The sequence below is a fragment of the Branchiostoma belcheri genome, unplaced genomic scaffold, assembly GCF_001625305.1.
Source record: "Branchiostoma belcheri isolate BF01 breed outbred unplaced genomic scaffold, Haploidv18h27 scaffold55, whole genome shotgun sequence".
Classification (NCBI taxonomy): domain Eukaryota; kingdom Metazoa; phylum Chordata; class Leptocardii; order Amphioxiformes; family Branchiostomatidae; genus Branchiostoma; species Branchiostoma belcheri.
In genome coordinates this window covers 1208774-1231678 of record NW_017804187.1, presented here as the reverse complement: position 1 = coordinate 1231678, position 22905 = coordinate 1208774, and the positions used below count along the sequence as shown (strand labels likewise).

At 41.4% G+C, this 22905-nt stretch overlaps 2 protein-coding genes across 2 annotated transcripts; one reads left to right on the top strand and one right to left on the bottom strand.

Annotated features, from left to right (window-relative positions):
• The first annotated feature begins 955 nt into the window (after positions 1 to 955).
• Positions 956 to 15561, top strand: LOC109481395 (nuclear factor NF-kappa-B p105 subunit-like). The gene is made up of 23 exons (XM_019783954.1): positions 956 to 1092; positions 3526 to 3746; positions 4259 to 4305; positions 4697 to 4795; positions 5141 to 5292; positions 5753 to 5919; positions 6214 to 6372; positions 6844 to 6948; positions 7459 to 7562; positions 8053 to 8191; positions 8746 to 8856; positions 9198 to 9314; positions 9626 to 9868; positions 10189 to 10354; positions 10949 to 11063; positions 11346 to 11472; positions 12194 to 12289; positions 12760 to 12929; positions 13438 to 13656; positions 14026 to 14104; positions 14313 to 14491; positions 14828 to 14972; positions 15337 to 15561. Exons 2-23 carry the CDS (start codon positions 3608 to 3610, stop codon positions 15525 to 15527), a joined length of 3069 nt encoding a protein of 1022 aa, XP_019639513.1. The 5' UTR covers positions 956 to 1092; positions 3526 to 3607; the 3' UTR covers positions 15528 to 15561.
• A 343-nt stretch (positions 15562 to 15904) lies between these two features.
• Positions 15905 to 21475, bottom strand: LOC109481401 (renalase-like). Its single transcript, XM_019783959.1, has 7 exons — positions 21272 to 21475; positions 20754 to 20859; positions 20255 to 20397; positions 19519 to 19686; positions 18646 to 18819; positions 18087 to 18262; positions 15905 to 17470 (listed from the first exon to the last, which is right to left on the bottom strand). Exons 1-7 carry the CDS (start codon positions 21387 to 21389, stop codon positions 17300 to 17302), a joined length of 1056 nt encoding a protein of 351 aa, XP_019639518.1. The 5' UTR covers positions 21390 to 21475; the 3' UTR covers positions 15905 to 17299.
• Between the last annotated feature and the right edge of the window lie 1430 nt (positions 21476 to 22905).

Here is a 22905-nt window from a genome sequence, read left to right as displayed (position 1 = left end):
ATGCAGGCCCCCGTCACTCGTATTGAAAGTATAGAATTTCTGTCATTGTTACCGTGCCCATTCCCGGAACTAATTTAAAATTTAACAGAATATACTTCTACCAGAAGATGAACTTTCATGGCTCGATTTAATATTGCACACTACATGCCTTAATATGTTCATCATTAACACTTTTAAGTTAAAACTTATGTCAGGTATATAAGGGTTTAAGATGTATATAGGTAGGTAGGTATCATATGTATAAAGATAGGTATAGGTTGTTATCATACGTAGGTATCATGTATATCATGATATATATCATCATAAAGTTATCATTATAATTATCATTATAAAGATCCTTTAGAATTATCAACTAAATATCACTGTTCGAAGTTACCAAAGTCTGTCCACCATACCTGTGCCCATGTGTGTTCCTTACTGAAAATGTCCGAAAGAGAATGGGACAAGTTTTAAGGTCATGGGGGGGGGGGGGGGGGCAGGTTGGAAAAGAACCTGCAACCTTGCGATTGTCTTGTCGCATACGCAGCAACAATGTACCATGTATATTGTGTGCATTTGTACTGTGTGGTAAAACAAAATGTCTACTTTCTTTTCGTTGAAACATTTCTTTAAAGTATGATAATAGCTTTTGCAAAGTTTATAATTACCTTCGACTTTGGTTAGTTCCGAAAGTTAAGCATTAACTAAGTTTGCCAACATCATCAGGTTGTTTTGCATACATTTTTGCGGCCGTGTAGAAGCGCCGACAGCCGACATGTTAGTGAAATGCAGCGCGATACAGCAATGCTTGCAGTTTTATATCAAACCGCTAGAGGCGCTGCTGCACAGTCAGCCCTACCTGGAACACTTCCTGGTGACGCAGATCTATTTTTGTCTCGTCCCAGCTCCAGCCAATCACAGGCTCTGATATCCCACCAGCTGACCAGCGTCGACCAATCAGAGCTGAGCTGGAAATGCGGGGTTTTCCCAGGTTTAGGGACTTTACGCTGGAGTCTGGCGTAGTGTTTTTTCCCAAGTCCAAGTCCAAATCTACCCTGGAACTGCAAACTAACGGGGTTTTACGGCACTTCTGAAGATCTGGGCGCGATCTTGGTGAGTCACAGCTCCGAAAAATCGCATTTGTTGCTGTTAATAGGCCGTTATTGTTTACCTGAATGCAGTGTTATACCTCGGCTACTCGAAAGTTGTAGGTTTCTCGTACTGCCCCCTTTTAGTGTAGGATCGCAAAAAGTGTGATTTGTAGTTGTCTAATGAAAAACCAATAGTGTTATGAACCCCTGTACCTGGATGCCAGGGGATTATATTTTATTACACTAGTAAATTCTCATTAATTCGACGAGACTAGATGTTTCTTGTTGTCGATGAAGTTCCGAATTTTCTATCCTGAGATGGCAAAACTACCGGTAGCTAGGGGGGATGGGCGAGGATGGAGAAAACATTTTAATTTAACAGCAGACGTTTGCTCAGATGATAACTGTTAGATGTTCTTGTGTCGTCAAAATGTTGACATCGATGTTTATGTGTTCAGTTTAGTTTAGATTTAAACATTCTCAATCTAGAACTGCAATCAAAACTGCACCACACAAGGGGCCAATAAAATCTGGTCTATGTGGACAGGTGGTCCATGTAGACAGGATGCTTAATGCTTGTGTCAATGGGAAAATTATCTTCTAAAGGACCATCAATAAGAGGTCATATTGGCCAGGTTGTTCTTTATACTGGTATGTTTGTAAACCCCAACTACTGTATATGATAGTTGGAGTAAATGTAAAAAGGTACACAGGGCAGCTAAAAGATGTTATAGAAGGTTTAAGACTATGCTAAGAAACTTTTTTGTGTCGTCAGGTAACCATATTGAGTTTTTCATTCCTTGCGAAACTTATTTCACATGTAAAATATTCATTTAGAGGACTACCTGTTTACAAACCACCTTCTGGATTAAAAGCCGAGGGCTCAAATCCCAGATACCTTCTCTGAGCTCCGAATGGTTCTTCCAGAGGAGACTTTGAACATGTAAACCTACTATCAATTCATGATGTAAAGACAGCTGTCAAATATCAATGTATAGAGTTTCCAGCATTATCACATATTATTCAATAAGAAGGTGACTTAACGTTAAAATGTACAGTTCTAAATGCAGACTACAATTTCTAGGAATGATTGAGAGACACATAGATAGTCATATGGATGATGTAACATGTTGACTGTACAGTCATGGGTTTAGGAAGATTCACAGCTAAAAAAAAAGTCAAGTCAAGGTTTAAAACCAGGTGTTAGGTACCATAGCTCACATCTTACAACTTCCATCCAAGCAATCTGCATAAATCAGTTGTCATTACTTGCCAGTCACATAAAGTCATGCTGTTAGAATCATAGTTTCAGTTTCACTGTTGTTGTAGGGTGGGGCATTCCAAACTGACCAGGGGAATTTTGATGACACATGTGTATGTGTATAACGTTATGTACATCATGTTATATATACAAGCAAGTGGTGACATGATTCGTATATTGTAGTAAATAGGTCACATACTTTTAGGTTCAAGAATCACTGCAATAACATAAACATTATTTCTTACTATAGACGCCACCTCATAATACTCAGTCCATAGATTTTGTATATGATGCATAATTGGTCTCATGGCGTAAGTTGTTGTAAGTTAAGTGCATTATTACTATTAGCAACCCCGTAATTCAAATCATGAACATTATTATGTGGTAGAGATTCCCAAGGCAAGCCAATGTTGAAATTTGTCAATATTTTTGAAGCACTGTAAAACAAGAATCACTGGAGGAACTTTTTCACAAGCCACGGCATGTCACGACACGCATATTTTGTCATTTCGAATTTGTGACACTGAGTCACAGTGGAACTGAAAAACCTGGAAAGATGAACAAGAAGGAAGTATTACAAGTGACCACCTTTGGTATTTTCCTGTCACTTGTTAGAACTGCGCACTAAACACTTCTCCTTTCTATTATACCACTTACTGTTACACCCAGCCTGGGAGGGCTGGCACACTTTAAGTCTTTGAGAGGGGGGTATGAAGTGTTTTTCTATTTCCTGTAAAAATTGAGTGGCTTTAAAAAAGATCCAGAACCATATTGACATGCAAAATGACTAAAGTCAGGGTTGGTGTTATAAGTTTATATGTAAAAGAAAATACAGTACTGTTGGAAAATTAAGTTTTTACCCCGTATGGTAACCAAATGGAACAGTCCAGGCCTCAGGTGGTCCATTGTTTGGTTAGTGATGACGTCATTACCTCCTGCCAGAAATACTGTCTGACGCTCGCGGGGATTTCCACTGGATATGCAAATGATATGCAAATGAGTCAACAACTTCCCCTTTCTGAGTCCCTGAGTCTATAGAAACACTGTGGCTACATTGTAGCAACGTTAGAAGGCATTTTGCTTATTTCCTCGCAACATTTCCTCAAAAACCCCTCGAAGTAGAACCCAAACAAGGTGAGTTTTACAGTTTTATTGACAATTTTATCCCTTTCTTGTTATTTTTCTTCTTCACAGAAGACTTTCCGTACTTGTTACGCGTTTGTGAGGTAGAACGGACAAAACTGAGCGCTAAAACGTCGAGGGTTTTGATTCCGCCATGTCAGACACAGCGCTGGAGTCGGTGGAATTACCGGCGTCGCTCGTTAACGAGATAATTAACGGGGAGGACGGAGCGCCGGACATAAGCCTGCTGCAGAAGATGACGGGGATGCAGCACGCCATGAACGGAACTCCAGGTAACTTCTTATTACACACCTGTCCCAGGTGGACACTTTCTCTCACTTTCCCTTACATAATGTCAAGCTTTTAGGGATCAGCCCAACTAGCAAAATCACAGGTAACTCACCTGTATGTGGAAGATACACTTTCTCTAACTTCTTCAAATTCTGATGTTCTGGTTTAGCTGTAAGACTCTATACTAAGAGACATATATAGAGCGATTTCTAATCAACATGTAAATCTGAGGTAAATAGTAAATTTCCTTATCTTATGTACTGGTTTGGTTCTAAGAGACAATGTCACATATTACTACTAGTACATGTACACATTGTACAGTTAGATCAGCCCAGTACAGATATTACAAAATGCTGGCCATGGCAACACTCACTATACACAAAATACAACGAAGCAAATTTTGTAATGATTTTAAACTAAAACATCAAACAGGTACTGGAAGATAACGTATTATAAGGTAAATAGCCCATGTCTTTGTGTGTCTGTTAAACCAAATTGTCCATGTTTGTTACAGGAATGCAGGGACAACCTTACCTACAGATCACTGAACAGCCCAAATCTGTAAGCACTTCCTTCTTTATATCTGTTTACATGTATACTAGTGATGAATACACATGTTACGGGTGTGTCTGATAATATATAATTGGCTCTGATTGTCTGCCCTTGTGTTTTGATTTGATTTGATCCTGTTTTAGCTTCAAAGATATTGTGCTGTACGATGAATCTGATTACCTTTCTAACTTTGGTTTGCTCCCACATGTTGTTAATGATTTTATATGAAACTTACAGTGCCAACAGGGTTCAATGAAAGCTGAATGAAACACCATTTGAGAAGTTTACAATCTAATAAAGAAATGTCAGACTTAAAGTTCTCTCTGTAACAAGCCAAATGTTACCAGTTTACGCACTGAATAATTTATACAGACTGATGATGATGTCATCTCTCCCCCAGCGCGGTTTCCGTTTCCGGTACGGCTGCGAGGGTCCGTCTCACGGAGGTATCCCAGGGGTCCACAGTGAGAAGAACAGGAAAACATACCCATCAGTCAAGGTAACATCGGACAATTTCCTCTCTTTTAACCATTTTTGAAAATTGGCTTTGTAAGTGCTTCTTTTTTAAGGAGTAATGGTAATTGTGTGGACCAAAATAGTGACGGCCCATGTTGTTGCATGTTGTTATTTGATGATTTTTGTCTGCACGTTTGACAGCAATCACAACACGATCCCACACCATAATCAACTCTAAAGAGACTCATAGAAACAGAAACTAATTTAGAAGTACAGGAACTTCTCTCAGCAATTGTTGACAAACAGTTCAAGAGGCTACACATTATAATGAGGAAGATCAATCATGATGATTCATCAATTAATTATGAACTTTGCCCTGATCTCCCAGATCGTAGGTTACCAAGGTTACGCCCGTATCGTGGTGACCCTGATGACCAATGAGGACCAGCCGCGGCCGCACGCCCACTACCTGGTGGGGAAACAGTGTAACGAGGACGGATTCTGTGTGGTGCAGGTTGGACCCAAGGACATGTCTGCTACGTGAGTTTGTCTTTAGCTCTGTGTGTGTGTGTCTGTCTGTGTTTGTGTATCTGTGTGGTGCAGGTTGGGCCTAAGGACATGTGTGCTACCTGAGTTAATCTTTAGCTATGTCTGGTACTGTTCTTCATGTATGTGTGTGACATGACAGCAACATTATATTAGTCCCTCCCTTTTTCTTGTTGTTTATTGTTGTAAAGCGAAAATGATCTTGGTCCAGTTTTAGCCCACTGAAGAGATACACAGTGTCATGTAATCTCCAACTGGTCGTGACAGAGAAAACAAACACTATAAAGTACTTACAGGTTCATTGTGCCAGAATTCCGCTAGCTCTTTTCAACAAGTAGACTAGACTAGACCAGTGCTTAATGTCTACTACTGTAGTTGTACATTGTACATCCAGTAAGTAAAACTGATAGATCTTAATTCCTGTAACTCTACTCCTCTCTACTGTTCTTAACAGGTTCCCGAACCTTGGTGTCCTCCACGTGACGAAGAAGAACGTTCCGTCCATCCTGGAGAAGAGGAAGATGAAGGAGCTGGTCGCCGCGCGGCGCTGCCAGGAGACGGGGAAAATCATCCCCGACTTCGACAACCTGAACGAGGACGACAGTAACAAGTACATCACAGGTACATCCCTCGCTTTCTCTCATCGTTATCTCTCATTCTGTCTATCAGTAATATATAACATGTAGTACACATACATAGGAACATATTATTAACAATGAATAAATGAATGTAAGATATAAAACTTACATATTTCACAGCGTCAGATCTTGAAGGATTCTCAGTAGACTTAACACAGCTGTTCTCTACATCATTCTTAGCATTGGGAAAATGACAACAATGAGACAGAATTTGACCGGTTTCGACTTTATTTGTCTTTCTCAAGAATGACCAGTGTTTTCTACACTTATTTCCCAGAACAAGACAAGCGTCAGATTGTGAAGGAGTCCCAGGAGCAGGCTAAGCAGATGGACCTGAGCGCCGTGCGGGTTTGTTTCCAGGCTTTCCTGCAGGATGAGAACGGGACGTACACACGGACACTACAACCGGTCATCTCTGATGCCGTGTTCGACAGCAGTACGTATTCTCAAATGATTTTTGTTTCTAACTAAAGCTTTCAAGAAGCTCAAATGTTAGGCTTATTTCTTGCATTTGCCCTTTTTTGATTTGCAAAAGCAAAGCATGTTCGTGTTCAAAAGGAAAAAAACTTTAGGTTATGAATAAAAAATCCTCTCGTTTGGTGCCAACAGTTGAAAAAAGTTTTTGTCTTGTTGGTTGCTTTCTATACTAATGAATGCAGAGATTTTATTAAATTATATACATTTCATATCATGTGTTGTCACCTTCATAAAGCAACATGAACTGGTGTTAACATATTTCACCCATCATTATCCCAGAAGCCCCCAACGCGTCCACACTGAAGATCCGTGTGACCTGACCTAACCTTACATAGTACATGACCCCACATGACCTGACCTCACATGACCTTAACATGACAGTCTCTAGCATATTGCTGGTGTTAACATATTTCACCCGTTATAATCCCAGAGGCCCCTAACGCGTCGACGCTGAAGATCTGCCGGATGGACCGGCACTCCGGCTGTGTGACAGGCGGGGACGAAGTCTTCCTGCTGTGTGACAAGGTGCAGAAAGGTGAGCGACGTCAGGTGACCTCACATGACCTGACCTCATATGACCTGACCAGACCTCATGTGACCAGACCTTACGTGACCTGACCTCACATGACCCGACCTGACCTTTACCTGATCCTACATGACTTTTACATGACAGTCACTGAGAATAGGCATAAGCTGTCTTGGCTTTGCCTGTACATGTCATGTATAAAATACTGCTTCCTCATAATAAATGTAACTTTAAAATGGTGTCATGCCAAGAAAAGATGTTGACTTAAGAATAGAATCTATGTCTTCAAACAGTTTCTAGCCTTGCTGTTTGATTGTAATGTTAACACAATAATATGATTGTATGCATGATAGGGGCTAAAAGAAACTCTACTATTGATGTTCTCACCCCAAGATAGAGAGTTTAATGTCCCATGTAGTATTAGTACATGTGCGTCATTCGGTACAGGTGCATTATTTAAAAAGAATTAATATAATATTATAATAAAAGTGAAAGATGAGTCTGCTGTTGTTTGTACAGATGACATCCAGGTGCGTTTCTATGAGGAGGCGGATGATTCGACCAATGGCGGGTCGGAGTGGGAGGCTTACGGAGACTTTGGGCCGGCAGACGTCCACAGACAGGTACGTCAGGTCAACACGGGTTTGTTTATTTGTTTGTTTGTTTGTTTCACAGCTGGGTAGCTTGGTAGGTTATTTTATTTATTTTTTATTTATTTATTACAATACACCACATACACATGTAAATGGAAGGCATGGTGGAACAGGTGGACCTAAGTACACCTTTTCAAGGCCACCATGCCCACAAATAAATAGACATTGTGCATAAAAACTACAAAACAGTGTTGAATACATGACAATTAAAACACAATAATAAGTAGACTTAACATGGCCTTGTAGCGCGGCTGGTGATGCAGCCAAACATCCTTATACTGGTTCCTGGTCAGTTCATGAGCCTCAGAATTTCTTGACTGCAGCAATTAAAGGCACAGACTGTCTTCATCAGATAGCACAAGTACTATTTGTGTTGTACATCCTTTGTAACTATTCTACAGCCATTGTGAGACACTGAAACCCCTTGTAAGTTCCTTTCATCATGTTTTTTTCCCCGCAGTTTGCGATCGTGTTTAAGACGCCGCCGTACCACAACGTGGCGATCGAGCGCCCGATCAGCGTCCACGTCCAGCTGCGCAGAAAGTCAGACGGAGAACTCAGCGACCCCAAACCCTTCACCTATCAGCCTCAGCAGTTCGGTACGTGGTTTCTAGCAGAATCTGTATATATAACTCAGCAACCCAAAACCTTTCACCTACCAGCCCCAGCAGTTCGGTACGTGGTTTCAGAAATTCTTGCTTTGTAGTATCAGCCTCACTAATTTGATGGCCCCAAATCCTTCACTTACCTTCCAAACATGTTCTGAACTTTCAGCACAAAGAAATTGGGACTTATCCAAACACTTTGCATCATTGCTTTACAATCAGATTGAGGTATTGTAGATACTGCAAAAGGAAAGTTTGAATAACAGCCAAGTTTGCTGTCCTTGTACTTTCCTCAGATCTATGTAGGTACAAAAACTTGGAAATCAGTTATAATGGTTGAATGTATTTGTATTGAAGCAGTCATAATTATAGTTTTGAGAAAAAAACAGTGTTTTTAGAGAAAAGTATTGTATGTATTTTACAAAATCTGATGTGTTTCACAGTTGATGGTGTTCAGCACCAAGGCCAGGAATGGGCATGATTTGAGTAGAGTAGAAGTGCTGTATGTCTTGTGTTGATGTGATTTTCTCTCTGATTCCCACCTCCAGACAAAGAAGAGATCGGTAAGAAGAGGAAGAAGACTGTTCCACACTTCAACACGCACTTCGGTGGCGGGGGGCCGGGAGGGCCCACTGCCGGGGGAGGGGGGTTCGGACCTGGTGAGCTATGCAATTTTTTTTTACAAGACTTTGTTTGACAACATATTGGGAAATGCAGCTGAAATGAGAGCCAGTATATAACCCTGAGTCAAAGAAAAGTGATACCTAACTTTATGCATATTGGCTGAAAGGATATCTTTTAAACAGCAAAACCTTCTCACCGTAATTTTGGTGCATCAAATGTAGATTGAAAGGTTAAATTTTAACTGTACATAAAATCATAATGTAACTTAGAACAATTCAAGTAGATCAGTATGAAAAGTATTTATTATGTTTTATGTCATATTTTCATTAAAATATTTGAAAAATATGATACCTAACTGTTGTATGTTGTGATACAGGAATGTATGGGGGTGGTTTTGGGTTTGGCAGCACCATCGGAGGCGGTGGAACGTTCCATTTTGGAGGGGGTGGAGCCTTCCAGGCATACGGGGGAGCGGGCGGCATGAAGGACCAAGGTGAGTCCAAGGTCATCAATGTGTATGATAAACAGCTTCTGTACATGTTTGTATAAAGTGTGCACATTTGGTTATAAGATGACTGTTATTCTACATGTATATAGTTTTCTACTTTTGCAAATGCCAAAGATATAAGACAAGAATATAGCCTTAACTATTGAAAATCTCCATATTTATCATAATGATGGTAAGCATACTCTTAGACAAAACCTCTCAAAAGTGCAAGTCTAATTCATTTCAACTTTCTGATACAAATTTTTACACTTCTCATGTCTGTGACCTTGGTTCATGTTTGACCTTGACCTCCCCAGGTTCCGTGGATCGACCAATCAGGCAGCCCGAGGAGGACGATGACCTGGTCGTCGACAGGGCCCCGCCCGACGACGATGACCTCATCACGGACTCCGCCCCGACGGAAGACTCCATGGCAACAAGCCTGGCGCACATCGGAGGGGATGCCCATGCTGGGCTGAAGGGGCAGTCTGTCAGCATGGGGCCGCAACCATGGAAACCCAGCGCCTTCACTAAACCTGCTCCTGCGGACAAACAGAAAGGTACAAACCTCTACTTTTCAAACCCCAGACCTCTGCTTGGCAGTTGCTACACAATGTAATCCAATACCCCAGGGTGTCTACTACAGTACCAGTTGGCAAATGTTACTTTAATGAGGGCCTGCACAAATTTTGCACTATTTTCACTGCTAATTACCAATTACGAGTTACAGCTAACTTAATGTACTGATTACGAATTACAATGTTTTTTGTCAGATTGCCTAAGGATTACAAAGACAAAAGGACCTGATTATGCATTACAAAAAAGGGCATTTCGATTTCTAACTCTAGATCTGATTGTACTTTATTCCATCCTGTATCAGGTCCAGCAGAGACCAGCCGTGCTGCCCTGCAGTACGGAGACGTTGCCTGGCAGCTGGCGGAGAGGACAGCGAACGCGCTGCGTGATTACGCCATCACCGGCGACGTGCGAATGCTTCTCGCCGTGCAGCGACATCTCACAGCCGTGCAGGACGACGAAGGAGACACGTGGGTTCCTCACTGTTTTCTTGATAGTTTTAAATGTAATGATAGTCCTTTGAAGCTCAAACTCCACATCAAGTATGGATTCTAACAGCACAGATGAGCTTTCATTCAAATAGCCCCAAATATAGCCTTTGAGATTGTACGAGACAGTGGTTTGCTACTCCACGGTGTGTGGGACACTGTATTGGTCAGCAGAGTCCATCCCTCTCCCATTGTTAATTTCTTACTTTTTTTTCTTGATAAACGTAAATGTAATGATAGTCCCAAAAGACCTTAAAAGACCTGGTTAAAAGAACACCAGAGAGTGCGCTAGTGTAAACCTGCTGAATATAGGGCCCTCTGGAGGTGCGTCATGAAGACTACGTACAAGCTGCATAAGACCAGACTGTAAGGTTTGAACCACTCACACCAGGAAGGACCCCTACTCTTTCAATAATAATTGTGTGCGGTGTCCAGCTTTAAAACTTCGAGAGGAGGTCCCCAACCGAAGCTTACTCATTTTATTTACACCTGGGTCGAGTGAGGAAATACATGTACTACTACTAAGCTTTTCCCAAGGACACAACGATGATTAATTTTCTGTGTTTTTATTTGAAGGTCGTTGCACCTGGCCATCATCCACAGTAACCCGCTGGTCGTTCAGAACCTGCTGCACGTGACCTTGACCCTGCCTGACCCCAGGGTCATCAACCAGTACAACCACCTCAGACAGGTCAGTCAGGCTTAACCTGTTATAACCTTTACCCCCTAACCTATAACCTTTGCGGCAGAGAAAGCATCTTATCCCCCATTTTCTAATGGAACAACCCTTTAGATCATCTGCATCTGTATCTGTATAGCTGGTACATCCACCTTTCAGGGTAACACATTTGTACATTTTTATCATTATCATTATTATTATAATTGTTTTTGTATAAATTATCTGTATAGCCGGTATAACCGTACTTTGGCATAACACACTGGCTCATGACACTTGTTTTTTTTCGTTACCCAGACTCCCCTGCACCTGGCGGTGATTACCCAGCAGCCCCAGGTGGCTGACCTGCTGGTTCGCTGCGGAGCGAACCCCTGGCTCCCCGATCGCCATGGCAACTCAGCTGTGCACCTGGCCGCCAAGGCCGGTAAGGCGTCGTTCAAATCATCCAATCAGACTGCGGGAATCTCTCAGCTTGGCCAATCAGACTTCAGTTACTTTTTAAATTAGCCAATCAGATTTAAAATTAGAAACTTTAAAATCAGCCAGTAAGATGTTAGGAGGACTTTGAAAGGATAGAAATGATCTGGTAGTGGTAAGTTTTATAGTGTTGTAGAATTTTGCTCATTGAAAAATTTGTGTACTATCTAGAAAGAACCAGTACACATGTATCTTTACCCAGAAGGGATAGGTAGCTTATGACAAACTTTCATGCTGGGTGGGTAGTGAGAAATACAATGAAATATTTTTTGATGCTGATACTCACTCACTGTCCGGTTTATCGTCCGTTGTTCCCCATCTTCTGAGGGTTAGACATGCTTGCACAGTAATAGTGTGGCTTGATGGCAGCCCGCCACTTGCCTCTATCCTGTGGGTTGACGTTGAAGAATTGTTGAATAATGATTCTTCATTGACACAACAAAAAGTACAGGGACTTCTGTATGGTCTTCTACAACTAAAGATCTAACAAAGCTAAATACGAGTACATGTGTGGATAACGTCATCTTACGTACGCGGTATGTATGCGGTAACAATAAAGGTTTAACTATTCTCTAACATGTGGTCATTGTTTCTAAAGATTATATATATAGTCTGGTATGATAAGTGTTGACCTTGAGTTGAAGGTGAGTGCCCCCCTCCCCCTGCAGGAGATGAGAAGAGTCTACAGGCCATCCTGCGGAACATCCCAGCCCAGGCACCCGGGGTCACCAACACTCCAGACATCAACGCTCACAACTTTGAAGGTCAGGTTCAGCACTAGTTGCTGTAGGTTTTGACTCTGCATTCCAATACCGCGCCATAGACAATGCGGATATAAGCCCACTGCCCGTACATGTATGCCCTGAAAAGGACCACAGGACTACTTTACTGCTTTATTAATACCAAGAAAGAAAGGAAAAACACTCACTCATTATCTAGGTTAGTAAGAAAAAAAGGAGAAACTTGTGAAAAACCGATGAGTCCCCTGCATCATTCTGCATGGATGCAAAATTTAAGCTCTTTGTTACTTTCTTTTCATCAATGTTGTAATGTAAGTATGAATTTGATAGTTCAAGGTTTTGATACAGAAATGTGTGAAGACCTTTGTGAGGTTGTGTTACTTTGCCAAGTCTGTATGAAGTACACAATTCAGTTATACTTGGCTGTGATGTATTTCATTGAATAAACCATCCAATCCATGTAATATTAATCAATGTCTTAATCCTACCCACAGGGTTCACCCCTGTTCACCTGGCTGTGATGGCGAGTAACCTTGGGGCGCTGAAGGAGCTGGTCATGGCCAAGGTCGAGGTGAACGTTCCGGACGGGAAGAGCGGCCGGACGGCTCTGCATCACGCCGTGGAGAACGAGAACCTCGCCATCACGGGCTACCTCATCCTCGAGGTCAGCGCAGGATAGAGTTTTTATGTTTACTGATGGGAAAACATACATGTATTTATATTTACCGAAGGAAAAGATATTGTTTATTGTGTTTTTTTTAATTTTACTTCAATTTTCACCTCAAAACAAAGCTCATATGAACCACTGTCTTACATGTTTTGGGTTGCATTAAGAAACTGTAGAGACAGATGGATACCTTTCTAGAAGGAAGATATAATGTTTTCGCCTTGTTTCCTCTTCTTCATCTGCAAACATGTAAGGTTAATGCCCTGGACCAGATGGCTGTCACCATGGTAACTGGTGCTGCAGCAGACACCCTGTGGTCTTGGGTTACCTTATGTAGCAAATGGCAGGACAGAGTTGGATGGGCTGGTTCCCATTCAAATATTAATGTGTTTGAATAAGAACAATTAGATCAGTTAATAAGTTTGTTAGGCTATACCATGTGAATGTTAAGTTTCTAGTTATTGTAGATGAAGTTGCTGAAAACAGTTTTCTGTTTCTCTGCCAGGCGGGGGCGGACGTTGATGCGCAGAATTTTGATGGGAACACTCCGCTGCACGTGGCGAGCGGCAGGGGCATGCTGGGAATGGCGGCCCTGCTCATGGCGGCCGGCGCCGACCCCAGGCTCGAGAACTACGAGGCCAAGGACGAGGAGGACGAAGGTCAGGAGTCAGAGGTCACCGAGGCCAAGGGTCAGACTCCGCTGGACCTGGCAGCTTCAGATGAGGTGAGTTTGGGAACTTTGTGTTTGTTTCTGAATGAATGATTTTTTGTCTGAATTTAGTGATTTTTGTGGATTTGGGCTGGGGAAAGAAGGACAGCAATTATCGGTACTTTTATGTTCACTCTTTCAGTCACTATACTGCTATCAAATCACTTGTCTTTGGCCCTCCCTCCCTCCCACCAATGTGAAGATTAAGTTCCATGAATATTTTTAGTTTTCTCAGACTGTGAAATTTTGTTACCGCGAAGACACTATTTTTTGTGGACTTGAACCTAAACATTTTACAAGTTGGGAACAGGCCCAGCATACCAGTACACCGTGAGTGAGCACTATCCCTGCATGTTCCTAACCAGTCTGCATGTTCCTGTACAGATGAGAGACATCCTGAGTGGGAAGCCGTACGTACCCAAACACCAGCGGCCCGACGTTCCGCACTTCACTCACACCAAAGGTTAGGAACAAATTGTCTCATACATTTATTCAAGTGACTGCCTACAAGCTTTAGAAGGTTTAGAGGATTGATCAAAATCTTGTAGCTACGCAATTCACAGAATTAGGATATGTTAAAAATTATTTCATAGCAACAGATATAAAAATTTAATAGACTCTTGTTAAGAATAAGAAGGATAAACTTGATAGCAATGTTGACAATTTTACAGGCACTGGGGACCTCGGCAGATTGGACGGCTCGTTGCGGCTGTTCCTTTCCAAGGCACTGGACGAGGCGAACCCCGGACGGGACTGGGCGGCGCTGGCGGAGCGGCTGGGCCTCGGTAACCTTAGCAACGCCTTCAAGCTCCGCCCGAGCCCCACAACCGCTCTGCTGGAGAACTTCGAGGTTTGTTTGTTTGTTTGTTTTGATTTATTGTTGTAAACCTGACTCATCTCACACAGGGCATTTTACTAAGTATATATCTCTGCCAAACCAGTTATGTTGCAAATTAAGTCATTGAGGACAACTTTGAAGGAGCAAATTTAAGGCCTAATGTAAAAGCAACTGGAATAACAAAGCAAGCTAGGAAATCCTTATTACTTTCCTGTCTTTTTGTTTTTGATGAGTGTTATCCTGATGAAGGCAACAGTGGTCACTGAAAATTTTATCTCTGTAATTTGTGTGTTGGAATAAAGTTCAAAATTTTACTATAAAGTTACATGATGTTGTTTGTATTTGTAGATGATGGATGGAACGGTTGCTAAGTTACGGGCAGGGCTGGAGGAGATTGGCCGTCATGACGCCATCAGCATCATCGACGGAGCCGTGAAGGCCAAGCCTGATGTTGCCATGGCAACAGAACCAGTTACCATGGCAACTGGACCAGGTAAGGACAGAACAAGACTGAAGACTCTTGTCAGTTTTCTGCTGGTGTTATACACATAGGGCGACAACCTGTAAGGGTCATTTACATTACATGTTTTGTCTCCCATAACATTATATTTAAATGGTAAATTCAACAGAATCTGTACACAAACATTTGAGAACTTCATTGTTCTGCTGCATTTAAATCATAACTGACAGCTTTCCTTGCTTTCTGTATCAAGTATAGATTAACCAACATATACCATTCTTTAGTCTTCTGAAAAGACAGTCAGTGTTTTCTGTATCTGAAATTGCAGTTGAAGTGATAAAAACTTCTCTGTTGCCAGTTTCCCCAAGTTAAACACCTTGTCCTCTCATCTCTACAGCCTTGCTGGAGCCAGGGAAGGTCAGAGGTCACATCACCAGCCCGACCTTTGACTCGGGGCTGGAACAGTCCATTGTGTCCATGCAGCTGTCCAGCGGGGGTGGCAGCCTCCCTGAGGGGATGACAGACATCGGGCACCACAAGGGGACGGGGCAGGCCGAGGCCACAGCGAGAGCAGCAGACGTTCACTAGTCCAGTCCACAGGCTAACAGTCACATCCAGAACTGTGCCTGAAGTTCTGTTCTTGAATGGGCTAGGGTTAGGATCAGGCACGGCTCTGGATAGTCTCTATTGTATCCAGAACTGTGCCTATCTAGTTCTATGACTGAATGGGTTAGGGTTAGGATCAGGCACGGTTCTGGATAGTCTCTATCGCATCCAGAACCGTGCCTATCTAGTTCTGTGTCTGAATGGGTTAGTGTTAGGATCAGGCACAGTTCTGGAGTCTCTATTGTATCCAGAACCGTGCCTGTCTGTAACTTGTATATTTCACGAGATATTTAGAGAAGTGCTCTATGTTCAGCAGCTTATTGAAGATGAAATTATTTTAACATAATATAATAATATTATTATTAATAGCAAAATGATATTGAAATGGTGACACTATGATCTGACTTGTCATAACCTAAGTGTGTGAGTGAACATTAGAGTAAACAAGATTTATTTAGTGTGTGAGTCTATATGTAGTCATGTTCATGTAATTACTGTAAGATCTTAAAACGGATGCATTTTGACTTGAGGAAATGATGTGCTTAAAAGCATAAAACTTCCTACACTGTATTTAGAGAAATCTGTAGGAAATAATGTGAAGATCGAAGAAATTAGTGTGATGTAATGTCTTTTTGGTAGTGCTTGTGAAGTATATTCTTCATTTAAAAGTCAAGCTTTTTGCTCAGAATTTGTTTTGGCTACTGGTTTAGGCAACAGGGAGGAGGGTCATCACAATGTTGTTGTATAACATCGATGATGAGTAGTTTTTATACAATGATTTATAAGTTAGCTTATTATATATGAAGCACTCTTCAGAAAGTAATCAGCTTGTTAGAGCAGAATAAGTGGCCCTTGTTTGCAGCTTGGATCGTTTGTTGTAAGCAAACTGTTAACTCCTATTTTTCTACAACTTTTGTGAAACTGGTTGTTGAAATGTGCTAGTATAGCTACACATGTATCATGTACCTGTAGACAAAGTTATGTTCTCTATTTGTAAATAGAACTTTTATTTGAGGTGTCAAAGCAAATTAAGAGTATTTTGTCACCATGATCATTCTGTTGTTTGATCTATTAGTGATTTCAAAGAGGATCCCTTAAAGAAGTATCTTGTGTTGAAAGTTCTTTATTTTTACTTTTTATAAAGATTGAGTATTGCAAATCAAAGAGTATGTTGCTAATTTATGTGAGTTTGGTGGTTGGTCAAACTGAAGATGTGAGTTTATAACTGAAAATCAAGAAAACTGATAAACACAAACACTGTGTTGAAGCTGGTTACTGTCTTTATTATCTATTACTGTAAATTGTTTTCAGAATAAACTTTTTTTGGTGTGAACAGAGGTTGCTCTGATTCAGCTGTCTTTTTTCTCTAAACAGTGCTTTTTTTCTGAGTATTAGTTTCGTAAACACAAAAATGACAGAAATACATGTATTGAGATGGAAAAAAAGCCCTGTATTCAATCGTTCATACAAGCTGTAATATTATACTCATTGATATTACGAACTTCAAGGATATCTCTTTTCTAGTGCATTTTGTCAGAGTGGCAGATATGTGTGACTTGTCGGAATTATGTTAGCAGACGTTACAGTTGACCACTGCTTGTTAGAAGCTCCCTAACTTGTCTGACTACTGACAGAGCCGACTCTATACAGCCATTGCAAAGGATATTTCTCTGCTAGATGTACCATGTATTTTGTCAGGGTGGCAGATACACAATGTAATGTATGTGACCTGGCAGAATTGTGTTTCACTGTTGTTACAGTTGTCCGCTGGTTGTTAGAAGTTCCCTAACTTGTCTGACAACAGATAGAGCAGACTCTATACATCCGTCGAAGTTTGAGTGAGTGAAGGCGTCTCCTCCCAGCACCAGGGGAGGATGACTGCTCACCACCAGGGCACCCGGGCTGCCTGATACTGGCTGGTAGACCTGAGGATACAAAACAGCATTAAAATGATTCTGAAGATACACAGACACTTGTACATGTACACGTTTCTGTACAATGGCATGTCTTTCTTATTTTGTGTCCTGCCGCAAAAGATACAGTTATGAAAACATCAATATTCAAACAAATGACACCTGTCGCATAATGACTTGAAGTTGCTGCTTCAAAGATTTTACATGATAGTAACAATGTCATTATGCCTTGTGTAATACCCCGTATAATGCTAGAGAAGTTCTGTAAGAAACAGAAGAAAGTACTTCTTCCAACTCTGTATCATTTGGGATCAACTAAATGCTTATAACAAACCAAAATTAATGATACCAGGAGTTTTTGGATATTCTAGCACTGTAAAGCATGTATATGGAGTAGCCTCTACCAGGCTTCAGAGGCGTCTGGACCAAGTAGACATTTGCCAAATAGACAGAAAACATGCTTTGCCACTCTTGGACAGACTAACTCCCCTGGCATGTTATCTATTTGGCCAATGTCTAACCCTATCCAGCCACTTCTGAAGCTATGCACTGACTACATACCTGAGAATATCTCCATTTTCCAACCATTTCTGAAGCCTGAAGCTTAAGCTATGTCCTAACTACATACCTGAGAATATCTCCATTTTTGGCACTTGACGCTGAGGGGTTCTGGTAACCCTGGCAACACGTTCTGTAGATGCTGCATGATGATTGGTTGAACCTCAGACAGTGTCTGGTCGATGTGGTTCAGGCCAAACGGAACTCCCGTGTGCACGACCAGGGCTGGTCCAACCTCCGGGTCATCTGGGAGGAAACAAACATGAAAATATTAGGATTTAGAAAACCAACATTTGCAAGAAAATGCAAAGTGTCTTTCTTCGCATTTTTTTGTTGCATTCTTTACAATTCTTCTTTCTTCATGAATGGTTCAGAATTAGTATGGCAACTATGTGGCCAATGTAATTTACATGTACAGGTTTGCAAACTTGGTTTCACAATGAATGTACTTATATTAGATAATGAAGAAAAGTTTAAAGATGTTCATTGACTTTAGAAGTATGACACACCGATGGACTATCAGTAACACGTAAGGCATAGGGAGGGCAGCCCTATTAATTCAATACTTGTAATGCTATTAACTTAAAAACAGAACTACAGAAAAACACCAACTGAAGGATGTGACTCACCGACGCCCCTTTTCCTACTGTCCACTGAAAGGAACCTGACACAGGGGTCCTCTGTGACGTATTTAGCTGCCCACGGCATGTCTAAGCTGGTGCCTGGTGAGAAGTACAGTGCCAGGGCGTAGCGGGAGGAGTAGGAGGCCTGCTGCAGCTGGGACAGCTGAGCTGGCTGGTTATCTGGGGGAGGGATTAGAGTATGTAATGTTATGTGATGTGCTACAAACAAATCAAGCATTATGAGACAAGTTTAACTGCAATTTCAAACGCAAGAAAGTGTGTTTGAATTGCATTTCAAACTTGTTTCATAACGACTTCTACCAACACAGATGAACTTCCAAGATAAAACCAAATTATCATCGATCATTAGGCTAAGCATATTTCTGTATCGCCGGTATAACCGTCCTATTGCGTAACACACCAGCTTTGTAGGCACGCAGCGCGGCGGCAGATGGCTAATAACATTACACTGAACGACTGTATGATCGTTCCATACTTAGGACACTTTAACATAGTGCTGAAACAAGATCCAAGATGTCATCTATATGCTGGATGTCACCTAGTACATCAGCCCAGGATCCTACCAGCATATCCATTTTCTGTCGACTTAAAAAGTTTGAGAACCAAGAAAATAATTTGGCGTAGCTTTGTGGGGTTGTGTGGCATAACAGCAGAGTGCTTGACTCGGAACTAACTGCCACCGATCTTGTGCCCTTGGGAAAGGCACTTGACACGACATTCCTCACTTAACTCAAGTGAAAATGAGTATTGTCCTGCCCTATATCTGTTTCTATGTGTGGGACACAACACCAGCAACAGCTGCCTGTGTTCCATCTGTATTGTTATAATTTCAATAAATCAAATCAAACCCCTACGTACCCAGCAGTGTCTTGACTCCCGCCAGTCCCAGGATCTGAGGCACGGGCATCGTCAGAACGACGGCGTCAAACTCCGCCTCCGTCCCGTTCTGCGCCGCCACGCGCCACGTTCCTCCGCTCTGCTCGGCTCTGATCTCAGATACCTGATGTCCGAAATGCACCTCTGCATCTGAGGATAGATGGAGAACCACAGTGACTGCTGTTAGCTCATTGGGTTCAATTTCTGTGCAATCTCTCATAGGAGTTTTCTTTCACACAACACAATTTGTCTTACCTTGTTTAATAAGGTTTTGATGTCTATCAGACACCTTCCTCAGGGCTTCTGACTGGAGTTCTGCCACTATATCCTATACTTTACCAACCTGATGAAACTATTTTTGTGTGTAATATCTTGTTTTCATTGTTGTCATCATTTTTTTGACATGTTGCAAATAAAATCAATTCATCAATTATCAATTCATCAATATGATCAACCAACCTTTTCATCCATCCATCAATCAATCAATCAATCAATCAAGCAATCAATCAATCAACATTCTCAAAGCATCTATAGATAGATTGTACACAAACATTATCATTCTGTTTTCTGAATCTTCTTAAACTTAAAAGTTAATGTGTAACCTTCAGCGAGAAATCAATCAAAATCAATCAATCAATCAATCAATCAATTAGTTAATCAATCAACGATCAATCAATCAATCAATGATCAATCACCAAGCCAGACTTACTTGTCTCACCTGCCTGTTGTAGGAAGTGTTTGACGACGGAGCTGATGCCGCTCGGCGCGACGTAGTGTCGTGTCGCCGGGTCGGAACGGTCACCTTCCACGGGCACAGACAGCGGCCGCAGAACTCCCTCAGTCAGCAGGGACTCATAGAAACTGGGCAAATATGATGAACACGGAAGTAGACTTTATCCATATGCCACCCTCTATGGTGAATGTATACTGCCTGGCTAATTTGATACAGTCTTTTGCCACCCTAGGATCTGCTTGGAGCAGTTTCTGTTCATGATTCCTAATGCTCACTGTCATGTGTTCTGATTCTGCATGATGTGACTGACATCACAGTCTGAAATGAATTGCTGACCATTCCTTGCCAAAAACAAGTTCTGTGTTGGAAATCACAGTTCGAACCCAGTTTAGAATCTATTCAACAATTTGGTTAAAATTAAAAAAAATCCTTACTTCTAATGATGCAGATGAACTTCTAAGCTAAGAGAATTTAAGAGCAGTACCTGGCATGTGACTTTGCATAGTCCGGGGTGGCAGACACGTACTGGGCCCCCAGATCTGCCGTGCACCTCTGATCCTCAGGACAACGGCTGGTGCTCATACGACCTCCTGCAGGCAACAAACGCAACAGTCAGTATGTTTGTTTGTTGCATCTGGCATCACCTTTAGCATGTTTACAGAAATGGTGGGGCCAATAAAGCACACCTATTAAAGCCGGCCTGTGGAGAATGGTAACCAGGATAATAGTAATACATAATTTTAAGGTACAATTTTTACTACAAGTGCCAGACTGTTCCCAGGGCTCAGGTAAAACAGGCCAACCTCCTTGGAGGTAAAAATGAATCGCAAAATTATGTGACTTTTACCTCCATGATTTAGGGTCTGAGGGGTTTCCATCATAAACTTCCTTGGGGACATGTTGGTCCAGAAGCCGGGGACATAGGACCTATACTGGCCCAGGAAACATTCTGGCACCCAGGCTAGCGTGAGGTTTGAGATGTCAGGTAGCTCTAGATCTTACCCGCCCCCCTGGCCTTGTCCCAGACCACGATACTGGCGGTTTTCTGCAGCTCTCTCCTCAGCAGACACGCGCTCACGGCCCCGGTCAGGCCCGCTCCCACAATCAGCACTCGCACCATGGTGCAAACGGCAGCTTACAGAGAAAATACTTGGAGAGAAACACAAAGATTCCGCCTTGCGACCAAAGTTGGCTTGTCTTCCTGAATGTTTTGTGACCTTTGACCCATTATGCAACTCACTCGGCCAGCAGCGTTCTCTTCCGGATTTGGCCAGAACTGCAGAGATCTCTTCAGCTCCAAGCAGATACAAGGATACGACCCATTCTCTCGTGTTTTACGCCTGGTTTTGGAATGTTTAAGACCCCTTTTTCTTCAAGTATTGTACATTTCAACGGTTTCTCTTCTAGAAATACCAGAAAAGTGTACAACAATAATCACACAAAGTCTGAACTCACATTGACGATTCTGTATTAAAACCATAAAGATCCGTTTCTGTTGTTGCAATCTGATGAAGTAATGTTTATCAAGTGTTTCTCAGTCTGTGTCTATCCTCATCGCATATTACCCAGTCTTGGACATCTGTGCCACAATGGTGTATTTTTCACAATAGAGAGGTGACCATACAAAAATTGCTAACTGTAGCCAAGATAGCACCACTGCACAAGCACAGAGTTAAGCACCTAGCCAGGGCTACAAGTTGTCTCTTGTCTGTCTAAGACTTTGGCAAAGTTTTGTTTTCAAGTCTTCAAGCATACTGGCTGGCTACTAACAGTCTTCATAGATCCAGTAAGTGTTTGGTTGTTCACATTATTACAGTATAAGTTGCATATGTTCATGTATCAATGCATACGTTTATGTTTCAACAATGTATAGTCTCTACAGTGGATCTTTACAGATATCACACACCATTCACTATGAATGATACACATGTAAAATAATGGCAATGTTAATTTCTAAGGAATGGAAATGTTAACCTTTCAATGACAGTAAAATTATCACACACATGTTCTCAAATATAAGTACTTCAACAGTTACCATACAATGTTATTGTATAGGCAAAAAAAATTATGTGTATAGACCAAAATTATACAACTTGACAAAGAACACAACATAACATAAACTTGCATTTCTTTGTTGCTTTATATGATAAACCACGAAGGTTTGCAACAGTGTAAAAAAAATCTTCAGAATGTTAAAAGTAACAAAATCTATTGTTGAAAGTTGTTGTTACTAGCAGAAAAAATGCTTGCTTTTCTTTTTCACATCAAGATGATTGTTTGTCAACACAGCAGCATGGATGCGTTAGACATTAACCATGGATATTTTAGTTGTTTTTTTTTAACCATTGACTATCCCACAGCAAGTATAGCTGGGAAGATCTTGTACAGCAAGTTTTATTGCTATTTTCTTACTCTTTGCATCTTTTCTATAGACATTTACCATTGAGTTGCTTAACAGAGTTGGACATGTCCAAACATAAAACCCTTCTGATTGTTCAAACCTTTTCTGCATACTGGTTTGGGGTAGTATGTTACAGTATGTGTCAGAACAACCTACACACTGTATGTATGGTTGTTACGTGTAATGTACAATCTTCCTATATAGTTTTCAATTAGTTCCACACCCTATTGGTCAT